Raw genomic sequence first — 22,614 nt, 5'->3', positions numbered from 1 at the left:
AGCTAGTGATCCGCTTGATATAATTCAAGAGGACTAGATCGACATGTATCGGCAAATTTAAAAGACCGAAATATATTTGACGCAAATGATCCATAAAAATTCAAAGAATTTTGGATAAAAATCTAAAAAATTTGACTAATCCCAATATTTTAGAAGTTTATAAGCTAATTTGTAGATATATCTTGTCTATGAACAAAAATATTAGCCATAGTGACCCTCAAAGCATTTTTTGACATTTTTAGAGATGAAAAAAAAAACTGTTGCCAGTTTTAAATTGACAACTTTCATTTAATACAAAAATACACTTAATCTAATGATTATTAAATAGTGAAATATCTATATACCTAAAGTTAACTCTAAATCTAACTTTAACTCACCTTATATACCTATACATACTAACTTTATACACGTAATTAAAAATGAACAATTAATATTAAAAGAAACAATTAAAATAACATTGCACATGCAACCCTAAACAAAATTCAACCACCACATAAAATTATCAGCCACCAAGAACATTTTTAATCGAATAAAATCAAACTTGTACATTTCATATCTTTAAAAATCAACTATTGTATGAAGAACTACGATTAGTTCTTCAACCAGGTCACTGTAAAACGAGCCCATGATTCGGGATGGTACTTTTCAGAATCCAAATCAGTTCCTACACACAAAAGTATATTTTTAGCTGTGTTTATTTCAATTCAGAGTTATTAGAATGTATGATTTATGGTTTATGTGTTCTTCAAATTTTTGCCATGAATTTTGCTAAATTTATCATTTGATCTGTTTTAGGGTGTTTTTAGTTGTTTTTAAGTGTGTAATCAATTAAACATTAGTCCCATGGAGCTAATTTTGCATTTTTTGGGGGGGTTTTTTTGCTGATTTTTGGTCAAACAATTCGATTTTTGGAGAAGTAATAGAGAGTTAGCACTTTACGGCGCCAACTCCAGCCAGCGTCAGCGTCATATCCAATCAACATGTCCCCTCCCCTTCCAACCAACCATAAGATACCTCATAGTCTAGTTGATGCCATGGCTATGGCGCTAAGTCCAGTTAGTGCTGGACCATAATACCAAATTATTGACCAACAAGCTCGTATCGGTCTGTTAAACAGTTTTTGTTTCATGTCCAGTACCTGAAATTGTTTATATCGACATACAATTGACAAACAACTGCCGAGCACTTTAGAGATATAGAAGTATTATAACTTTGCATGTATAAACTGTTTTATTGAGCATGTTAATGGTGTTTTTAATGCTTTGAATGCATGTCATATCCAAATATTAACATATTAATCAAATAATCATGTTAATCCAATTCAAAACTAATTCAACATATAGATTTTCATGAACAGCCATGAAATCTGTAATTAGCGGATGTATATGTATTCAAGATGGTAATTAATAAAAGGGTTAATTACATATCAAAATCATCACCTTTACACGAAATTGCAAAAGTAACACGACCTTTAAAACGTGGCAATTCAGGGCACCACCTTTTATTTATTTTTCAAAAATTACACGGACACATTTTTAGTGGCGTTTTTGCTGACGTAGCGTGACACGTGGCACTCCCATCAGGTGTCCAAGTCAACAAAATTTTATCAAAAAACGTGTCCATGTTGTTTTTGAAAATAAATGAAAGGTAATGCCCTAAATTGACACGTTTTAAAGGTCGTGTTATTTTTGAAAATTCGTGTAAAGGTGGTGATTTTATATGTAATTAACCCTTAATAAAATCAACCTCGTTTTTACATTTGATTTAAGTTGAGTGCATGTATAGTGGAATAAAATTAACATTTGTTTGTTATTTGTTATAAACCTTCATGGTTAGATGCTTATTTAAAAGTATATATTTCATGCTTTCCATGTGAGTCTAAATTGAGTCATATGTGGTCATGGCATAATGCATGTTTATATTTATTTATAACACTTCATTTCGAGCTATTTATCTTACAATATTTAATTACCACCTGTTTAATCATGATGAGATTGTTATTGTATTAATATCTTGATCTTGTCTACTTAAGGTATATTGATAAATTAATATAAATAATAAACTGTTACAAATACAAGAGTTAATCATGTCTAAAAATCTGAGTCTTTTGGTCTAATGCACGACATCTTGTTCATAAGCGAGTGAGCCGTTTACTTGGTACAAAAGGCATTCCTAGCCGTGTCAGGTGGTGACTCTATTTTCAGTTAAACCATCAGGTTGCCGTAAATCTGAGCGAACTGGACACCCCTATAGCCCTCTCCGTTTTCAAGAATGAAGTAATATCCTTGGCCTACCCAAGGGCTATCCAACTAGTTTGAATGCCCATTAACTATCCTATCTGGTACCTCGTGGAAGGGATAACATCCCTTTTGGCCAGTTTTAGGGCCCCTCCACTCGATTAAATTATGATAATAACGATTAGTTAAGGTTTTTGCTAAATACCGCCCTAATTTTACTAATTTTTACAATTTCGACCTTTTACCAAAAACTGGAAAAAACACATTGTCTCAACCTATTTGAATTTCAAAATCGTAATGACCGATAACGCTTCAAATTCGTCAGGATTTGAGTATCAAGAACTGGAAAAAAATTTCTCGGCTTCTCTCGAGGTAATTTTTACGTTTTTACGTTATTTCTACGTCTTTATTACGTTTTTTTAAAAAAAAATTGGATGTTTACACCTGTCAGACGCCCCCTGATCGCGTCCGGCAGGTTCGGGGACGTCCCCGGATTGCGTTCGGCAGGTTCGGGGACGTCCCCGGAGACGTCCAAACCACCGCCGGACACGATCGGCGACGTTTTTGCCAGTAGGAAACGACCCTGGAGGACGTTTCCACCAGCAAACGACCCGCCGCCCTGATTTTTTTAAAATATTTAATAAATTAAATATTAAATATGTACAACTAATATTTTGTTTTTATATTTATTTTGCAGGTTCAGTTTGAAGTTTTTAGCGATGACGGTGTCGATTACAATGCAGAGTTTCAGGCTAAAACAAAGTTTAAAAGCGACGTTGAAGCAGTTCAGTGGGCGAAACGAGTTGCCATTCGTATTGGGTTCGAGCTAGTTATATCTTCCCACAAAAATGGGAGAACACGAAACCTTTTGAGATCTTACCGGGGTGAGCGGTATAGAGGATCGTTCACAGATTCAAACTCCTCCGGTCGGAAGAATACGAAGACGAAAACGTGCAAATGCACTTTTGCGATTGTGGTGCAGTTGAAGGGAGCTGCATGGATAGTCCTTGCAAAACCCGAGATTACGAGTATGCACAACCATGACTTGGTTGTGTATCCCGAGGGACATCGTCAGATAAGTGGACTGAGTCCTGCGTTCAAACAGATTGTGCGGGATATGAGCACGACACAAGCTAAGCCGTGTGCTATTTGGGCAGCCCTATAGGAGAAAAATCCATCTGACAACTCTCCTAGAAGACATGTGTACAACTACAAAGATAACCTGAGGAGGTCTGGTTTTGAGGGTAGGGACGTGGTGGTCTAGTTTTATCATATGGCTTTGGAGGGCCATTATGTGCATTGGACGCTTGCCGATTCAAAAACTAGTGCATTGACTCACATTTTCCTAGCGCATCCAGATTCTGTGAGGTTACTTAGAGACTACCGTAGGGTCATCGGTATTGATTCCACCTACAAGACCAACAAGTACCAAATGCCTTTCTTTGAGATTATCGGGATGACTTCGTGCAACAAGAACTTCATTATTGCATATGCAATTATGATGATGAGACTAAGGGGAGCTATAGATGGGTATTAGAGAGACTAAGGCTCTTGATTGGTGATGATGTCCACCCGACACCTATTGTTACTGATTGGGAGTTAGGGCTGGTTATACCAGTGTGAGAGGTATTCGCACGTACTTCTCATCTACTTTGCACGTGGCACATCAACAAGGATGTGGAAGACAAAGTTTACATACTATGTGGGTTAGACAGAGGCTATGCAAAATGATTTAAGAATGGAAGGTGGAAAAACATTATTCAAGCTCCGACAGAGACATATTATGAGGCGGCTGTGATTCTCATGAGAAATCAGACTATGGCGTTCCCAGCTGTGGTATAATATGTTGAGGCGGTTGTGATTACATATACGACGACCAAGAACAATGGGATATGCAAGATAGAACATTGCAAACAAATTAGTTGGCCACCGTGACTGGTACGACTACGCCGATATTTGTAGCGACGAGATCGACCAGGCCATGAGACGTATCAGGTGGGAAGGGGGTCGGTGCGAACCTGCACACTGAATGCAGGTAGCGGATGACTTGTTCCCTATTGCCACCCTTTTTGATGCAACAATGATTTTTAATAAAAGGAGGGAAACGCTCAGAGCCGCGCTGGGGTAGTTGTACCGTCCTGCCTTTACATGCTTTCGAGCGCCGCACACAGCCGTTGAGAGAGATGGTCATCCTACATTTAGGCGGTTACGCTCACTTTATTCATTTAGATTTACGTAGCGATTCTGTTGTCCCACTTATACACTCGATGTGGTATTCACACTGTGATCACACTATTGCGACTTGGGCTAGACTGTATGAGAGTATGATAGAACAGTGGGACCGATTGTCAGGTGCTCTTGTTTGAGTGGATTCAGACCTATTGCGTATTTTATGACTTACTATTACGTGTGTTTACAGTTTTGCTATATATTTCAGTACTTATTATTATGTGTGTTGTTTTTACATGTGTTATATTAAACATAATTAGGCTTTTTAAACTGATAGTCAAACTCAAAATTAGGTTTCAAAAATGGCACTTGGTCCAACAATGCATAGTAAAAAAACAATACGTAAAATAGTACGTAAATACATAATACATAACAGAGTGTAAAATATACAACATACCTAATATATAACAGAGTGCAAAATACAAAATACATAATACATCTCAATCAGTCAGCCTAAGCCCTGCCATGAACTGCTCCAACTCAGAGGCATGCACAGCTATTGCCTGCTCCATCTCTGGAATGCCATCCACCATGCAATGCTGACTTTGCTGCGCATGAATATTACTCACGGTGCCTAAGAAACTCTTGCTCAGAGCAGTGGAACGAGCAAGCCACTACAAAATAAAGATACGCAAATTTGAGTTAAAAAATTAAATATATCTATCAATTGCTAAGTTAAAAAAAACTCATATAATCAGTGTTGGAGCGAGAAGGGCGAGCTCGTGCAGGTAATGCATCAGTGTTGAGCAGCCGAGGGTGCGAATGTCGGGCGTACCACTCCATGTACTCTGGAGCACACACGCTAGGAGAAACAACCACTAGATTTAACTGAAGGAACAGAAGCATGTGATCAAATGGAAACATACCCCATTTGTCAGTCGCAACAACCCTAGAGGTCTGCATCACGTACCGAGGCGATCTCCACGGTCGACAGCCTTCTCAGGCCAATAAATAGGGGGAGGTATGATCTGGACGTAACCCAACTGACGTAGAACCCTGACAGACATGTATGGCTCTGAGATGTCCCTGAACTATATCCAGCCCATGTACGCAGTCCTCCAAATGATGATAATAGGGTCAACGCCAAAAGGCAGCTACGTCACCTGCTTAAAAATAAAATAAGAAATAAGAAACATGAAATTAGTACAACAACAACAACAACAATTAAGTAATTATAATTTTTTTATTTTAATTTACGTACCTCGTTCGCAGTAATCTGGTCTAAACGGGTGCGTAATGCATCAAGCCGGCTATCCGTTCTCTCCGCAAATCTATCTTATCAGGCTGAGCAGTGATAAAAGATCCCTCGACTGGAATGTGGAGAATATGCCACACGTTATGCAGCGTAATAGTCATCTCCCCGAATGGCATGTGAAAGGAGCTAGTATGAGGTTGCCAACGCTCCACAAATGCAGAAAGAAGCGGAATGTCTAGGTGAGCATACATAGTCTCTGCGCCAAACCAGTCTGGTTTATCAGACCCTTAACCTCTTCTGAGGTATTCGTATACCAGTGCACCAGCTTTTGACAAGCAGAGTATCTGTTCTAGCACTTAAGTGTGCCTGTAAACTCCCCTTCCCATATCTTGGAAGCAACATAACCAAGAAAACTGGAAATGACAATGTTGTCACGGGATCCACCCAATACTAGAGCATGAACGATCCAATCATCAGTCTGCCTAAGATCGTCTGGTTGACTCTGTAATTATGATTACAATAACAATTTATATTTTTATCAATATTCTTAAATTCACATAATAAATGAATTATATTTACCTACGGATGATGACGAAGCAAATCGTCAATCGGTCCTCCGTCAGGAGGGGGGGGGGGGTGCTGGCTCATCTAAACTCTGCGAATCATCACTCAACAAGACGTCGGGCCAATCATCATCTGCCCGATAATGTCTCTCAGCAGCAGCAGTAGTCCTCGTCCGGTCTCTCTCTCGTCGTAGTGAGGCGGTCACATTACAAGCCTGGGAGCTCCCGACCCCTCAGTATCCATAGGTATCAGTGGACCCTTTCCTCTACCAGGTTGTCTCTAGATTTACCAGTTTAAAATATTATTAGTTAAATAAAACTATTTAAATTAAACAACTAAAATTAAATTCAACTAATTAATTTACCGACTAAGCTAACCCTAAAATACAAACCTTAATTAATTTACCGACTAATTTTATATAGTTAATTTTTTAAAAAATTATTTAAAATTTTTTTTCAGTCGGCAGCGACGTTTCCGATCGTCGCCGACGAAGTGTGCCGCACGTCCGTCGTGGACGTGCGGCACACAGGTAAGCACGTCCCCTGGGGATGTACGGCATGGGAGCCGCACATCTCCGGCGAACGTGCGACACGCTTCCGACAGAAAAAAATTAAAAAAAATTTAAAAAAACTAAAAACGATTACTTATTGGTTGTTCCCGTCCACTTTTCCCGTTAGAATCTGACATTTAGACTTAGAATTGTGATCGTCGTTCTTCGGATTTGAATGTCAGTTGAGATTGTTTGAGTATGAGATTTTTAGGTTTAGAATAGGTAAAAGATAGAAAGGTAATAATAGGGGCGGTATGTAGTAAAATCGGGACGGTATTAGCAGTCCACTTAGTTAAAGGTGCTTTTTATGGTTATTTTAAGGCTTAATCACAAAAAAAAACCCTCACCTTTTAGCCCATTTACAGTTGCACCCTGACGTTGTAATTTTGTCAGTTGCACCCTAATTCGCACATTTGGGTTTCAATTCCACCCTCAAAATCAAATTGGACTTTTTTCACTCGGAAAAAATTCATAAAAATCCTTATAAAGTACTCGTTTGAACTCTTTTTCACATAAAAAGTTAAAAATGGATGACTTATTTTAACTTTTTTCAAATGAAATAGAGATCAATTTAGTATTTGAGGGTGGAATTGACAACTAAAGGTGTGAATTAGGGTGCAACTGACAAAATTGCAACGTCAGGGTGCATTTGAAAAGGGATTAAAAGGTGTTTTTTTTTTGGAGATTAAGCCTTATTTTAACTTTTAAAAAGTAAGCACTACTTTATCCACTTATCACCTCAGATGAATTACTAGTATTTTTTTTAATAATTAGAGTAGGGGGAGCGCTTGTGGGAGGAATCGAACCTACGACCTAGTAGTTTGCTGCTTAGCGCTTATAACATTTGAGCTATAGCTCGTAGATGGATTACTAGTATTTTCATTAGATGGATCACTGGTATTTTCATCATATGGTTAAATAAACATAATACACCGAAAAATAAAATATCATAAGTTAGCTACTCAAATTGAACAAATTAAAAAGTTCAAACACCATTAATACATTTTTTTCTGCAGCACACAATATTGCTCAGTTAAGCGCTCTCTTTAGCAGCCTTCTATTTTTGTTTTCTTTTCTCTGTTAATCACGTGATCTCCAAATTTCCCTTTATTTCTTTTCTGTTATTCCCTTTGTAAAGCGCACAAAATCCTAAATAATTACAGAACTTCAAAAGTCAATTAATTAGCAAAACCTAGATTTCGATATTGATTTGGATTAAATTCCAATGGCGGAGAGTGGCAGCGGTAGCATAGGAGGTGGATCAACATCGGAAACAACCAACGGAAGATTAGCCTCAATGGACTCCATAGAATCCCGCTGGGTTTTCCAAGACGACGATGATTCTATTTTAGACGACGATGACGACGACGATGACGACGATAATCATTCAGCAGCGGCTGATCATCGTCTCCGTACAGGTCTCGTGGATTCTGAAGATGAGGATGATAATGATAATGCTGAGCAGCGTCTGATCCGAACTGGACCGCGCATTGATTCTTTTGATGTTGAAGCTCTTGAAATCCCTGGCGCTCAGCGTAACGATTATGAGGTCTGTTTTTTTTATTTCATTTCATTTAGTTTGATTAATGTATAAGCAAGATTTGAACTGTTATCTTGTTGTTGTTGTTATAATTTATTTTTCCGTATATCATAGTAATTAATTCATACAGTCCATTTTAAGTTGTTTATATTAGAATTTAAGTTGCATTTCTGTGTACATTTATATAAACAAGTGTATGCTCTTGTGTACAGTTCTTAATTTTTAGTTACTTTTGTAACTAAACTGTCTCTATATTTAATGAAGCACGATCTAAACTTTAAAATCCAGTGTATATTTATGATTTAAAGGCGATAGTTATTCCCATTTATTTATGGGGAATTCTTGTAATGATTGTGTTGGACTACACTGAAATAATCGCTTCCCATTTTTATTTGGGGACCCGTCATGTTTCCATGAACTCCTGATCTTGTATTTAATTTATTTACGAGGCTTTAAATCCTTGATTGATTTGAAAAATGTGAAAGCGACTGTGTTTTGAATTGGTTAAACTAACTGTTTTAGTTGGGTTGATATAAATCTGCAGGATTTCACTTTGGGAAAGAAAATTATACTTGCTTGTCAGACTCTTGGTGTTGTATTTGGTGATGTTGGAACGAGTCCATTATATACATTTGATGTGATGTTTACTAAGGCACCTATTACTGGAGAAGAAGATGTTCTTGGTGCATTGTCGCTCGTCCTCTATACTTTAATCTTGATTCCTCTAATTAAGTATGTCCTTGTTGTTCTTTGGGCCAATGACGATGGTGAAGGTATGTTGAACTGTGTAAAACAGTAAATTCTGTAACCCTTTTTACATGATATTTGTGCATAACTTGTTTTGCATTCTTCCTGTCAATGTCTCAGGTGGTACGTTTGCCTTGTACTCGCTGATCTGTAGGCATGCTAAGGTCAGTCTTCTCCCAAATCAACTTCCTTCAGATTCTCGTATATCAAGCTTTAGGCTCAAGGTACCGTCGCCTGAACTTGAGAGATCCTTGAAAATTAAAGAAAGACTTGAGACTTCACAAACTCTGAAAAAGATGCTTCTGATATTAGTACTTGCTGGTACAGCTATGGTTATAGCTGATGGAATTGTTACACCAGCTATGTCAGGTTCTTTATCCCTTGCTTTTCTTAATACTTTCTGCTGCTTTTGGTTAATCTGCTCAACTGTGATTTAATTACGAAACTGAGAACATGTTTATGTGATTCTTCTTAGTTTTGATTTCATAATGATGTAGCCATGTCAATGCTTATGCAGTTATTTCAGCTGTTGGTGGACTAAAGGTTGGTGTGGCTGCAGTTGAACAAGGTATTTCCCTCATTGACACTTTTAATCAATTGTATAAACATTTGTTTGCCTTTATTTAGTTTAAGCTTTGATTAGAGATTTTGCATGATTTTCATAATTCCCTTTAATATCTGATGACTAGGATTCAAACTTTTTTTAATTAGTTTTCATCTAGATCTGTTATTTGGTTAAGGAGGGGTCTTCCTTCTTTAGTCCACCAGTGAAGGTAGTATTAAGTCCCATATCCCTGTTTCCTTGTTATTCCCATTTCATTTATGTTGCAAGTTCCAAGTTTGGTATGGCGACCTGATTCCCTTCCTTATGTAGCAAAACATACGTGAAAGGAAGAATTCAGCTGGTTTAGATCTGACCTGGGACCGTCACATGGAAAAGCTGGTGGGTTTGCATGATTAGTTCTAGCATAAGGGTGTGGTAGCAAAATGCTGCTTTGCTTGTGGACTATGTAAAATCTAGGTATCGACTTGATTATAAATAACAAGATATGAACTGGTTTTTGAGGATTTGGTATTTGTGATAGGATTGACATAATAACAATTGATACTTGGCTGAAGATATTGAATTATTTTATTTCACAGTTAAAATTATCGGTCTCAAGTAAGAGATATAGACTATACTTTCTTTGGAAGAGAAAAAAAAGTTGCTTGGACAGAGACACTTAAATACCCAAGAAGTATATTAGAATCTTAAGTCTTTCATTTCAAATTCGTTGGCCAAATAGCTTTTAAGTTTCTTTATCTCACTAGTATCACTAACTGTAACAATAATATCATCACAGTCTCTCTAATGATCCGTCAAAACTTGCTTAAATTGTACTCTTTCATTGAGTAGCTCAACTCTCAAACCACACCCCTGGTGATTGTTTCAACCCATACAATGACTTTTTCCCCTCAAGTGTAAATTCTGGAGGAGGATCCATATCCATCTCCTGTTTCAAATCACCATTACATTTCTCATATCAAACTGTAATAAAGGCCAAATCTAGATTAACTGCAAGAGATAGAACGACTCGAACTGAGTTCATCTTAGCCATAAGAGCAAAAGTCCCTTGATTTGATAGTCAATCATAGGTTTGAGAATGTAACCTTCCGCTACCAGTCTAGCCTTGTATCTTTCATGTTATGACCAGCTGTTTTATTTCACCTATCCTATCTGATTTGTATATAATCACTTGCATCCTATTGTCTTCTTTTTACATGGTAATTCAACTATCCCTCAAGTATAATTTTATTGGAGAGCCTTTATTTCCTCTTCCGTTGCAGCCTTTCACTTAGGGTCTCCAAGGGCTTCCTGAAAATGACTTGGAATAGACACAAAAGACAACAGAAGAGAAAATCCCTGATGAGTTTTAGATGAACAATGATAAGAGATAAAATCAGAAATGGGATAAATGACACTAGAAGATGACTTGGAAAAGTCCAACCTATCAAGTTCTTTGCTTTCTCGAAAGGGATATCTTGTGGATTTAAAGTAGCATTTTTTAATGTTACAAGACTAGAATCTGAAGTCGAAGAAGAAGAAGGAACATGTAGCTCAAGATCAAAAGTTGAAGAGTCATCAGATGGCATGTCAGTATCATAGAGACGGGTAGTCTTTTCTTTCCTTCGTGTATAACTCATTTGGAATCATTAGGCTAATCTTTCATCCCTTCTCTTCTCAAGTTCGGACTCAAACTTAGTAACAGAACAAGTATCATCTAAAGATTCCTTATTCTCTAGAATAGCTGAATCCTCCCCCTTACCCGACATCCACAACTTCTTATCTTTTAACCATAATTAATCCACTTCCTTGCTACCACTCTCTCCCTCAAGAGGAACCATGGATATTTCTCAAAAAAATAAGATACCTTTTCATAAAATTGAACATCCGTAGAAACATAATGTTACCATGTAGGAGGATGAAAACATTTATGGCATTTTCGGAAGTAACCAAGAAATGCACACTTAAGAGCATGTGGATCAAAGTTATCCCTACGTATATAGTGTACATGGACATTACATAAACCAAAAACCTTGGAACAACAAATATCTGGAGCAAAATGAATAGAGTGAAATTGTGACTGCAGTTCACTCTAGTACAAAAAAAACACAGTAGAAAAAGTAGAAGAAGTTGTGGCCTGAAGCACTCTAGTACAAAACCAGTTCACTAGTACCAAAAAAAAAAACAAAATATTTGTGGCCTGAAGCACACAGTAGAAAAAAGACCCCACACATCAGTATAAATGCATTTAAGGAAGAATTTTTATTGTTACTGAGCAAAATAATTTTGGAAATAAACACTCTAAGTAGATGAATGTCCTAGATGGCAATGCCATAAAAGAATCTTCTCTCTATCGAATGATTCTCTTTCTACTTGAAAGCCATATTTAGGTTCAGATAATTCCTTAGCCCCTTCTAATTAATAAAGACCTCCTCTTTCCTTACCAATATCAATCGTCATCTTCGTGTTATTGTCCTAAAAAACACAATAGGTGGAATTAGAAGTTACTGAACAATTAAGATTTGTGGTGATCTTATTAACGGAAAGAAGAACATTAAAGAGATCGGGTGCATGTAAGACAGAATGAAGGAGAAATTGAGACATTCGTAACCCCTGTAATTGGCATAGAAGTCCCATTAGCAACATGTACAGACTTAATAGGTGAATACATTAGAGAAGAAAGTATGGAAGAATTACTAGTAGTCATATGATCAGTAGTCCCTCAATCAATAACCCAATCATTAGAAGTAGTGGAAACAAATATTAAACCAGAATTACCTTTGGGGAATGCACTTGAGAAGCGGAAGGTGTAAGTGTCGGCAATAGCAACCTCAGCATATTTTTGATTTTTATTTTTAGCCTGCTTAAGTTTTAAACAAACATCTACTGTTACATTTGGTATTGTTGCAATAAGTGCAGTAGCGAGAATTAGAAGCAGTGGTATCTATGGAAGAAAAAGAATAAGCTTCTTCTATGCTTAATGGAGAGGTAGCCAAAACACAATCTCGTACTTGAGCCAAATTGTGATCAAGACCTGCATGAAACATATATATGTGACCCAATATGCTTATCCTGTTTCTCAATATCAGCAGCATATGTCTTGTCATTAGGTCTACGATAATCAAGCTCCATCGAAATTGAATTCAATTCGTTCTAATATTCTAGTAAAGGTCGACCAACCTGGTGCAATTGAAAGGACTTCAGCAATTCATAGACTTGAGAAGAGTTAGAAACATCAAGATAGCCCATGTTAGCCACATCCCAAACTTTAGATGTTCCATGCTGCAAAAAGTTTGACATCAGATTATCAGTCATGTAATTAATAATCTAAGATTTAACAACAGCATCTTCGCCATCCCCTTCATCATAGCTCAAACTAGCCTCTGTAGTTGCAGCCTTTCTTTCAGTTTTATAACCTTTCTTCTTCCTGCCAGTAATATGCATCTCTAGAATTTTCAACCAAACACGATAATTAGTTCCATCCAATTTAAATGGATCGGAGAAGAGGTCTCACTTCTCAGGGATAGTCGCCGTGGAGAGTTTCTTGCCATCAGGAATCTCACTATCAGTTATAGTGGACAGTGGTTGAGACTAGATGATAACTAGGTCTATAGTTAGGTTGGAATTGGATATGGGCAAAAAACGCAAGAGAAAATTTCAGCTAGATGATGGCTAGGGTTTGAGAAAGCAGCGGAAGAATTTTTCTTTTGCTCTGATATGCAAATTGATAATTGGCTGAAAATTCTGAACTATTCCCCATCTCAAGGTATTTAAATATAATACATAAATCTATTTAAGATAAGTCAACCATACAAGACTATCACAATCAATTAAATGAAATGCTGTTATAATTCCTAAATAGATATACATCTATATATGTAAGTATAACTAACTGGGTTTATGCATCTCACTTGCAATTGACATTTCCATGAAATTTTTTACTGATGCCCAAAGTTCAGAATTTGTTTTGAAACAGGGACCACTACTCTGGGTTTTGTGTCTTCCAAAATTGGTTTTCTCTTTCGATGTTTGTATATACATGAAAAGGAGAAATGGACTTTTTTATGCAGAAATGAGATAAGATAATTAATGGAGAACGGCAAGAAGTGATAGAGATAAGATATGGAAGTAGTGTTCATTGGGCTGGAAAGGTTCATTTTCTGTCTACAAAATAGATATGGACAATTACACTTGATTAGAGCAAAAATAGCCATTTACACTTGATCATAAAATAGTAAAGTACAGACTCGAAAATAGCAAGCAGAAAATGATTGGACTCCTACAGTATAACTATCTCAATCCTTAATCGTAATTATGCATTTGCAAATGCCCTTGATAGTTAAATTTAAATTAGGGAACTATTATTTCACTATATTGTTGTGAGGTCCATCCATGAGTGTAGGTGCTCTGTAAACTATGTCGGTCTAGGTATACCTTTCTTGAAATATTAATTCTTTTATTCGTTCAAGTTGTCTATGGAATGATAGGTTTTGGTTTTAAATCACATGGTTGATGGCTTCTGAGTTAAACTAGTACCTACCTGGTAATAACTTGATCTGGTAAAGCTTGCAATTCTTTCTCTTTGCTTGCTTTTTAAAGTATTCTCTCCATTTGCAGTTCAATAGAGGTAAATCAGCTGTATTGTTGAATTAATTATTATCATAATTTTTTTGTGCAGAGCAGGTGGTGATGATTTCAGTTGCCTTTCTTGTAATTTTGTTCAGTGTACAGAAGTTTGGAACAAGTAAAGTGGGACTTGCTGTTGGCCCTGCTTTGTTCATATGGTTTTGTTCTCTTGCCGGCATGGGGATATACAACCTTGTCAAATATGACAGCAGCGTCTTCAGGGCATTCAATCCTGTTCATATCTATTACTTCTTCAAGAAGAATTCTACCAAGGCTTGGCATGCCCTTGGAGGCTGCTTGCTTTGTGCAACAGGTAAACAACTATGTAGTAATTTATTTTTGGAAAAATTATATCAATGGTGTCTCAACTCTTATGAATCTGCTAATTTAGTGTGAACTTTTATTTCTTTTAAATAAGTAATTCAACTTCTTAAAGTGTTATCAAATGATTGCTTTTGGCCATTTTCCGACTAGCGGACTATGGCACTTCCTAAATGGGACCGAGCAGAGCAGCCAACCAACCCCCCTGAGGCATTGCGTGAGTCGGGTGAAATTCAAATTTCAATTTGTGTGAATGAACAAAGCTTTAACAGCATGTTAGATTCCACCTTAGAACCCACACACAGGACTATCCACCTCAACAACAAATAATTATAAAATAAATAACTAATAACGGGTTAAATAAATAAGACTTATAATCTCAAATAAAAGATTTAATATAAAAATTAAATGTTTATATACGTTTATAAATAAGTATAACTAATTAATTAATAACATATCAAATAATTAACACTCCGGTGTGGATTGTGTTTAAGAAAACTAATAAATATATTATAATTGGGTTAATGTGCATTACTTTTAGTAATTATTAAGATTAAAATGAGTCTTTTAATATATAAATTTAGTAAAGTTATAATTGAAAATATAATTTGTTTGCAACAATATCTTATTTTTATTGGAGATAATAAAATTATCATTGGAGTAACAATTTAAATTTTGTGGGAATTAGTCATTTGACGTGGTATTAGAGGCTTTATGATAAAGGTGCAGAGTTCGATCCTTGGCAATCACATTTGATTAAATATTTATAAGATATGATGGGCCTGTATTTGCTTATGTTTCAAGTCCAATGGAGATTTGTATGTAGGGGTGTGTTAGAGATGATGAAATTTTAGTTGGAGTTTTATCTAATTGAAATTTTGAGTGGATTGGTTATTCGATATTAAAATTACTTTATAGAAAAGAAAATATGTTTTTGAAAAAATAAACGATTTAATAAAGTTTTAAATCTCTTATGTTCACATGATAATTTTATTGAAATACTTTTATAAAAGTTAATAAATTATTAGTAACTAGTAATGACACGTGGAGCCATGTCATAGATGAATAAGCATTTTTTTAATCAAACTTGCTGACATGTCACTTAAACCGAATCGAACCATCTCTTACTCTTAACCCTAAAATTAATCTAACCAAATCTAAATTATATTATACACCCAAATGTGCATTTCCAAAAGCTTGGAATACCCACCCTACTGGTTATATACACCAGGATATTCTCTCTCCACCAATCCCCACCAAACATCCATCATTATCCCTTTTACTCCTGCATTTTTTAACGCACATAAATTTGTCCGTCTATTAACACTGTTATTTATCATTACACTGTCTAACGACATCATTACATACACCGGCACTCCTTTTCATCCCTCTGTCACACCTCCTTCTCTATACACAATCTGTTGCTATTGACGTCCCTGCTAGAGATTCAATCTGATGTGTGATATTCATCGCCATTTTAGTTATTGTTTTGATTTTTTTCCGAGAAGAGAAAGAAATATTTGTTTGTGTACTTCAAAATATACAAGAGTATATAATTTGGGTTTGGTTAGATTATTTTTCGAACTAATAATGAGAGATGGTTCATTTCAGTTTAAATGACATGTTAGCAGGTTTGATTAAGTTGGGCTTTTAGTCATCTGTGAGATGGCTGGCAAAAGTTAAATTATTTCAGAAAATGACTAACTGATGCAACAAATACCAGAATGGGCTAAATGAGGAAATTTTGAAAGTATTGGCTAGAATTGACCTCATATGCAAAGATTCGGCTTTTTTGAGTCATTAATTATTGTAGGAAATTTTGTTTTTACTCCTAGTTCCAACAAATTCAATTACTCTTATTAGTTTAACACAAACAAAACAATATAAATTTACTCATAAATTGCATTAAAAAAAAAATTGTCACTCAAAGGCACAAGACCACTACTTAATTAAAAAGGATATTTGTGATTTTTTTTACTAATTATCTCAATTTATCTAAATAAATTAATTTTTTTGATATCTGTACTTGTCATAAATTGTTTATTAATTTGGTACTGAGAGAGTAGTAATTGCTGCTCATAGTTATGGGTTTTAATGCCTTTTCTTTGTGATGTTGATGATGGATTGTATTGTAGGTTCCGAGGCAATGTTCGCAGATCTTTGCTACTTTTCTGTCAGATCAATTCAGGTAAAGCAACAGGCACTAATTCCCTGTACTGTTTCTCCTGAATTTTATTATTTTATGATAGCGATCCTTGTATTTATTTAATCATTGTTCTGATTGCTATAGTTCTGATTTATATAATAGTGGTCATTTGCAGCTTACCTTTGTATTGCTCGTTCTGCCATGCCTCATGTTGGGTTATTTGGGTCAAGCTGCATATCTTATGGAACACCATAGTGCATCTGTAGCGGAGCAAGCATTTTTCTCATCGGTTCCAAGTAAGATTTATCCTGTATCTGTAATGTTAAAGTCCATACAATAAAGAGAATCATTTTGTAAATAGTGCTAGTCATATTACCCATACATCCTTCTATGCTCTATTACATTTAAGAAAAAAAGGGGTGGATTATTTGTTTCACTTGAGATTAGAAGGATTTATGTGAATTTTAATTGAATACCTTAATATCGAATAGAATTATGAATTCTATATATTTGAAATGTTCTTTTAAAGTTTTTTCCATTTATAAAAAGCAATTAAACTTTTATTTGTATAAAATAATGATAATTTTTTTTAAATGAGAATTTTAGTTTTACTTAGGCCATAATGAACAATTCGTTTTTCTGTGTCAATTGATATGCTAAGTAGGTTATGCATGTATATTTTGTGTTCTCTAGCTGGCTTTCGTATGTTTGAGAAAAAAAATCGTAACAGTTAGTTAAAAGTGTGAAGCGCATAGAGTTTTAGATTATTTTGCTGGTTAGGCAAAGGAAAATATAAAACTATGTTTAAACCGTACCTCCTAATGACTGTCTACCAGCAGTGTTGCAATTTGCGAATCATCCAGGACATCAATAGTTCATTCATTTAAAATGCACTCGATACATGATATATTAAACCCAATAATACAATAAAAGAAAACTGTTGATTTGTTTTAAAAGGGAAAATATGGAAGAAAAATCTAAATTCATGAAAGTAAGAAGCTAATTTGAGGGAATTAAATAACTAAAATCAGCCCCTTTTCCTGTTTTCTCAAGGAATAAGTGAACCTTACCCATTTACCTTCTTGTAATGTTATATTCTCCTTGAAGTGATTAATGTGGATGACCGTTGTTTGGATTTTGGGAAGAGGGGATGGATAAACACAAGTTATGCACTTGTTTTCCTTGTTATCAACATATCTGCTGCTAGTGTTTGACATCAATTAATTTTCCTTTTGCTTCCCCTTGTCCACCATTGTCTTGTTTATGAAAACTTGATCTATAATATAAATAGAAGTGCGAAGGGGGAGTATAGGAAAAATTACAATAATAATCTTTGTTAATGTTTACTTATTCGAGTAATCATAATAATTTATTTTTTCACTATCTCTTAATAGTTTATGCCTATAAAATATCTACTATTAATTATTTATAGGATTTAAAATTTAAATGAACCGAAATACTAAACTTATATGAAATCTAATCGGTTCTGTATAAAAGTAACATAAATACCAAATTAAATTGCAATTGTACTTATAAGTAATTATAAAATAATTAATTAGTAATAGTTTTAATAAATAACAAGCAAATTTATACTTAATATATTTATTAAAAAAATTAAAATGATTATTCAAAATTAAGTTTAACTCAAGCTGCAAATAATTTAAAATAGTAATATTCTACAACGGGTCAAATAAATAATTATAATAGTAATATAATAACATTTATTAAAAAATTAATGCTGAGTTTCGATTTAAGCTATAAATAATTGATCTAATAAATAATATGCAAAATTATAATAATAGTTTCTATTACAAATTATGTAATTGTAAAAAATAGTTTCAGTTCAATTTACAAAATACTTATTAAATAAATAATTAATAAAGTTCATTTGCATAACACATGGCTAGAAAAACGTATATGAATAAAAGCATTATAGTCAGGATAAAACTGAAGCTTATCGTTTTCAAGCATAACCTTCTTATAGATTTCTTAAACAATGTTTGGCCAACAAACAAACTAGACTTAATTAATCCTCATAAATATAAGAATCAGTGAGTTTTCACTTTTTTTTTTTGATTTCTTTTGTTGTTATGTTTATGGTAGTGACAGAATAAGGGTGATGGAAAAAGACATGATGACCTCTCTAAATTAGTGTAAGCAAGATATCTCAGGAATGAATTATTTTTCCAAAGCATCTGACTACTGTTTGGATCCGTGACTTGCATATTAGTGAACATTTTAATGGAGGTTTTTGCTTGATGGGGTCTAAATATAAGCATATCTGACTCAAGTTTGAAACAGCAAAGTGCTACTAATGATCGTAAGCAAACCTCATTAGGGAAATAGCGATTGAGCTTTAAAAACAATGTTCTTGCTAATTTAATATAATAGAACTGAATGAAAATTAGCATGCATTTTGCATCCTTGCTTTGTTCGTTCTTTTGAAGCAATAATTTTGTTCTTAGGTGGTGCTTTCTGGCCTGTCTTCCTTATTGCTAACATAGCTGCACTGATCGCCAGTCGAGCAATGACAACAGCCACTTTTTCATGTATAAAACAATCAACTGCACTTGGTTGTTTCCCTCGTCTTAAAATTATTCATACATCTCGAAAATTCATGGGCCAGATCTATATCCCAGTCATAAACTGGTTTTTGCTAGCAGTCTGCCTGGTGTTTGTCTGCTCTATTTCAAGCATTACAGAGATGGGAAATGCATATGGTAATATTTTGTTTCTGAATTTAATAATTTATTTTGGCATACGTCCCTTGTTCTCTCTTTATCAGATTAGATGGTGAAGTTATGCTCAAATCTTTTATTATCATGATTGTTGTATTGATGAGTACCGAATGCATGAATAAATTGGGATAGATCAATGTTGAAGCATAGATAACCTAATTTGCAATATACTCTGAACATATGGATAGATATGTCTTATGACTGCATAGATTCATTAGAATAAAGTAGGTAGGGAGGATACCATGTCTAGATCCATTTTGTATAACCCATTGTTTCTGTTAGAGATTGTTGGTGGATTGGTTATTTAATATGGTAGCAAAGCCTCTGTGATCGAGAGGTCGGTTTGACCTTTGGCAACCCCCATTTGATTAGTTAAAATGCACTTGGTAAAGTGGGCATGTGTGCTTCACGCTTCAAAGCCCAATGAACATTCGCGTGCGGGTGTGTGTTAGAGATAATGCTACTCTTGGAGCCTCACCTAACACTTTAAATTTTTGGGCGGGTTGATTATTTGACAGTTTGTAATGTAATTTATCTCTTGTGCATGAAAACAAATTTACATAAAATTGTAACTTTACTTATATACTCACTCCTTCAGAAATACTGAAGTTACGATTTACATTAATTTGATTTGTGTATGGACAATGTATGTAAACTGCCATATGCCATTTTAATTACATTCCGAGAATTGGAGTTGAAGAATTCTACTCATGAACTCTCGTCATTGAATATCTGTTGCTGCTTATGCAAAAAAATTATTTGTTCTCATAGTGATTGGTTATTGCAGGAATTGCTGAGCTGGGAGTGATGATGATGACAACAATTTTAGTAACTATTGTCATGCTCCTTATATGGCAGATAAACATCATTATTGTTCTCAGTTTCTTTGTTATTCTCTTAGGGATGGAATTGACTTTTCTATCATCAGTTTTAGCACTTGTTGGGGATGGAAGTTGGGTTATATTGGTTTTTGCTGCAATTATGTTTCTTATAATGTACATATGGAATTATGGGAGCAAGCTAAAGTATGAAACCGAAGTTAAGCAAAAGATGTCTATGGATTTAATGCGGGAATTAGGACCTAACCTTGGGACAATCAGAGCCCCAGGCATAGGCTTGCTTTATAATGAGCTCGTGAAGGGAATACCAGCAATCTTTGGCCATTTTTTGACTACTCTCCCAGCAATCCACTCCATGATCATATTTGTCTGTATAAAGTATGTTCCTGTTCCAGTAGTGCCTCAAAGTGAAAGGTTCCTTTTCCGGCGAGTCTGCCCGAAAAACTTCCACATTTTTCGCTGTATTGCCAGGTAAGTTTATCTTCTGTGAGTTGGAAACTGTCCTGATGTTTAACTTTTGCATCTATTTTTCTTATGCTTCTCTACTTGTTTCTTGATGTCATGGCTGAGCTACATATAGAACAACCATCACCCTCAGCACGCATTATTCTATCATTTTTAGGAAATACTAATTCTGAATATGCCTGGGGTATCTTAGCTGCTAAAATGACAAGCCAACTCTACGAGCAAGCACCCCTAAGTTTGTGCGAGCAAGATTCAATTTTACATATGCTAGATGACCTCAAGTGATTGATGTAGCTATTCAAGATAGCAGCTGGTCATATTAGATATTTACTTTCATACACCAAATGATCATTTGATCTCATGATGTTGGCCCGGCAGAAATACATTGTTACTTAAAGAGTTGCCCTACACGAACTGAGCTCATATTTCTATCCCATGATTGCTTCTCTGGCCCTCCTATAGTGCTGACATTTAGAGTTATCTTAATTTATTTACTGTAGTTGGGTCCCAATATTTTCTGAATATAAGGAAATTAATCTTCTTTTATTAATTGAGTTCATTTATAGGGCACTAGTTAGCATTGGGATTTTCAATTTTTTTGTTTAGTAATAAAATCAGCGCTTTATTTGGACTCTTGTTTTTCATCAGTCAATTGTCATTACGCAAAATATTGTCAATTTTAAAATTCTTATAATTTTTTTTACCCGAACATCAAATTCTTATTAATTTAACTGCTATTAACCAGTTCCATGAGAGCATTTTCTTAGAAAAACCCATTTAAATAGTGTTATTATAATTTATATGCATTTGGCTTAACAGGTATGGCTACAAGGATGTTCGCAAAGAAAATCACCAGACCTTTGAACAGCTTCTAATTGAGAGCCTTGAGAAGTTCATCCGGCGAGAAACTCAGGAGAGGTCATTGGAGAGTGACGGGGATGATGATACAGACTCTGAGGATGAGTCCTCCAGCACAAGGCTTCTGATAGCTCCAAATGGAAGTGTTTACTCACTCGGTGTGCCTCTTCTGGCCGACTACAAGGATACAAGTAAGGCAAGTACCTCTGAAGAGGTGAAGGAAGTAGAAGAGTCTTCTTATATGTCTGATGCAGAACAGAGCCTCGAAAGGGAGCTGTCTTTTATTCGCAAGGCTAAAGAGTGTGGGGTTGTTTATCTTCTCGGTCATGGAGATATTAGAGCAAGGAAAGATTCCTGGTTTATAAAAAAGTTGGTCATAAACTACTTCTATGCTTTTCTGAGAAAGAACTGCAGAAGAGGGATTGCAAATCTGAGCGTTCCTCACTCGCATCTCATGCAGGTCGGCATGACTTATATGGTCTGATTGATTTTTTTTGACACCAAAATACGGTGAGTATTGATTATTTTTGACACCATCACATTTTGGCTGCATACAACTGCTGGTGATTTGTTCACGCTTGGGAATGTCAACTCTTTTAACGCGAGATGCAAGTGCAAGTTAAAACATGCTTGCGCGACACTGTACCCATTCAGAGACGCCAACTGGTGAAAACTTGATTCATAAATCAAGATGTCATGTCATGGTCATGGGTTGCCTTTTGATATATGTTGATTTTGTTATTGTTATAGATGCACAAATGTTATCAACCCTTGTAATTAACATGTGATTTATCAAGGAAAAATTCCACTTCAAAGTGTATTACTGAAGGAAACAAATGTACTTTCTACATATACAACGTCTCCATTGATGTCCTTTGCTTTTAGCTTCAATTTTGTTACAATAAATATTAAAACTCATGCTCTTAGTTTTGGTTAGTTAAGGATTCATGAATATTTTTGTAAATACACATCAAGTATAACATTTTTATAATTATTTTGTATGTTTTGCAGCATA

The 22,614-nt window shown here is 35.2% G+C and overlaps 1 protein-coding gene across 1 annotated transcript; it reads left to right on the top strand.

Annotated features, from left to right (window-relative positions):
- The first annotated feature begins 7,787 nt into the window (after nt 1-7,787).
- On the top strand, nt 7,788-22,490 carry LOC126664710 (potassium transporter 7). Its single transcript, XM_050357224.2, has 10 exons — nt 7,788-8,324; nt 8,860-9,088; nt 9,183-9,431; nt 9,580-9,630; nt 14,285-14,545; nt 16,689-16,741; nt 16,875-16,995; nt 19,165-19,419; nt 20,225-20,747; nt 21,561-22,490. Exons 1-10 carry the CDS (start codon nt 8,001-8,003, stop codon nt 22,081-22,083), a joined length of 2,589 nt encoding a protein of 862 aa, XP_050213181.1. The 5' UTR covers nt 7,788-8,000; the 3' UTR covers nt 22,084-22,490.
- Nucleotides 22,491-22,614: the final 124 nt, after the last annotated feature.

The sequence above is a fragment of the Mercurialis annua genome, linkage group LG1-X, assembly GCF_937616625.2.
Source record: "Mercurialis annua linkage group LG1-X, ddMerAnnu1.2, whole genome shotgun sequence".
NCBI lineage: Eukaryota > Viridiplantae > Streptophyta > Magnoliopsida > Malpighiales > Euphorbiaceae > Mercurialis > Mercurialis annua.
Note: the sequence above shows the minus strand (reverse complement) of the source record. Positions and strands in the feature narration are given on the sequence as shown.

Coding starts and splice junctions, on each gene's coding strand:
- LOC126664710 (XM_050357224.2), top strand. CDS start 8,001: ATGGCGGAGAGTGGCAGCGGTAGCATAGGAGGTGGATCAACATCGGAA. Junction 9,089..9,182: donor GGCCAATGACGATGGTGAAG/GTATGTTGAACT, acceptor TCAATGTCTCAG/GTGGTACGTTTGCCTTGTAC. Junction 20,748..21,560: donor ATTTTTCGCTGTATTGCCAG/GTAAGTTTATCT, acceptor TTGGCTTAACAG/GTATGGCTACAAGGATGTTC.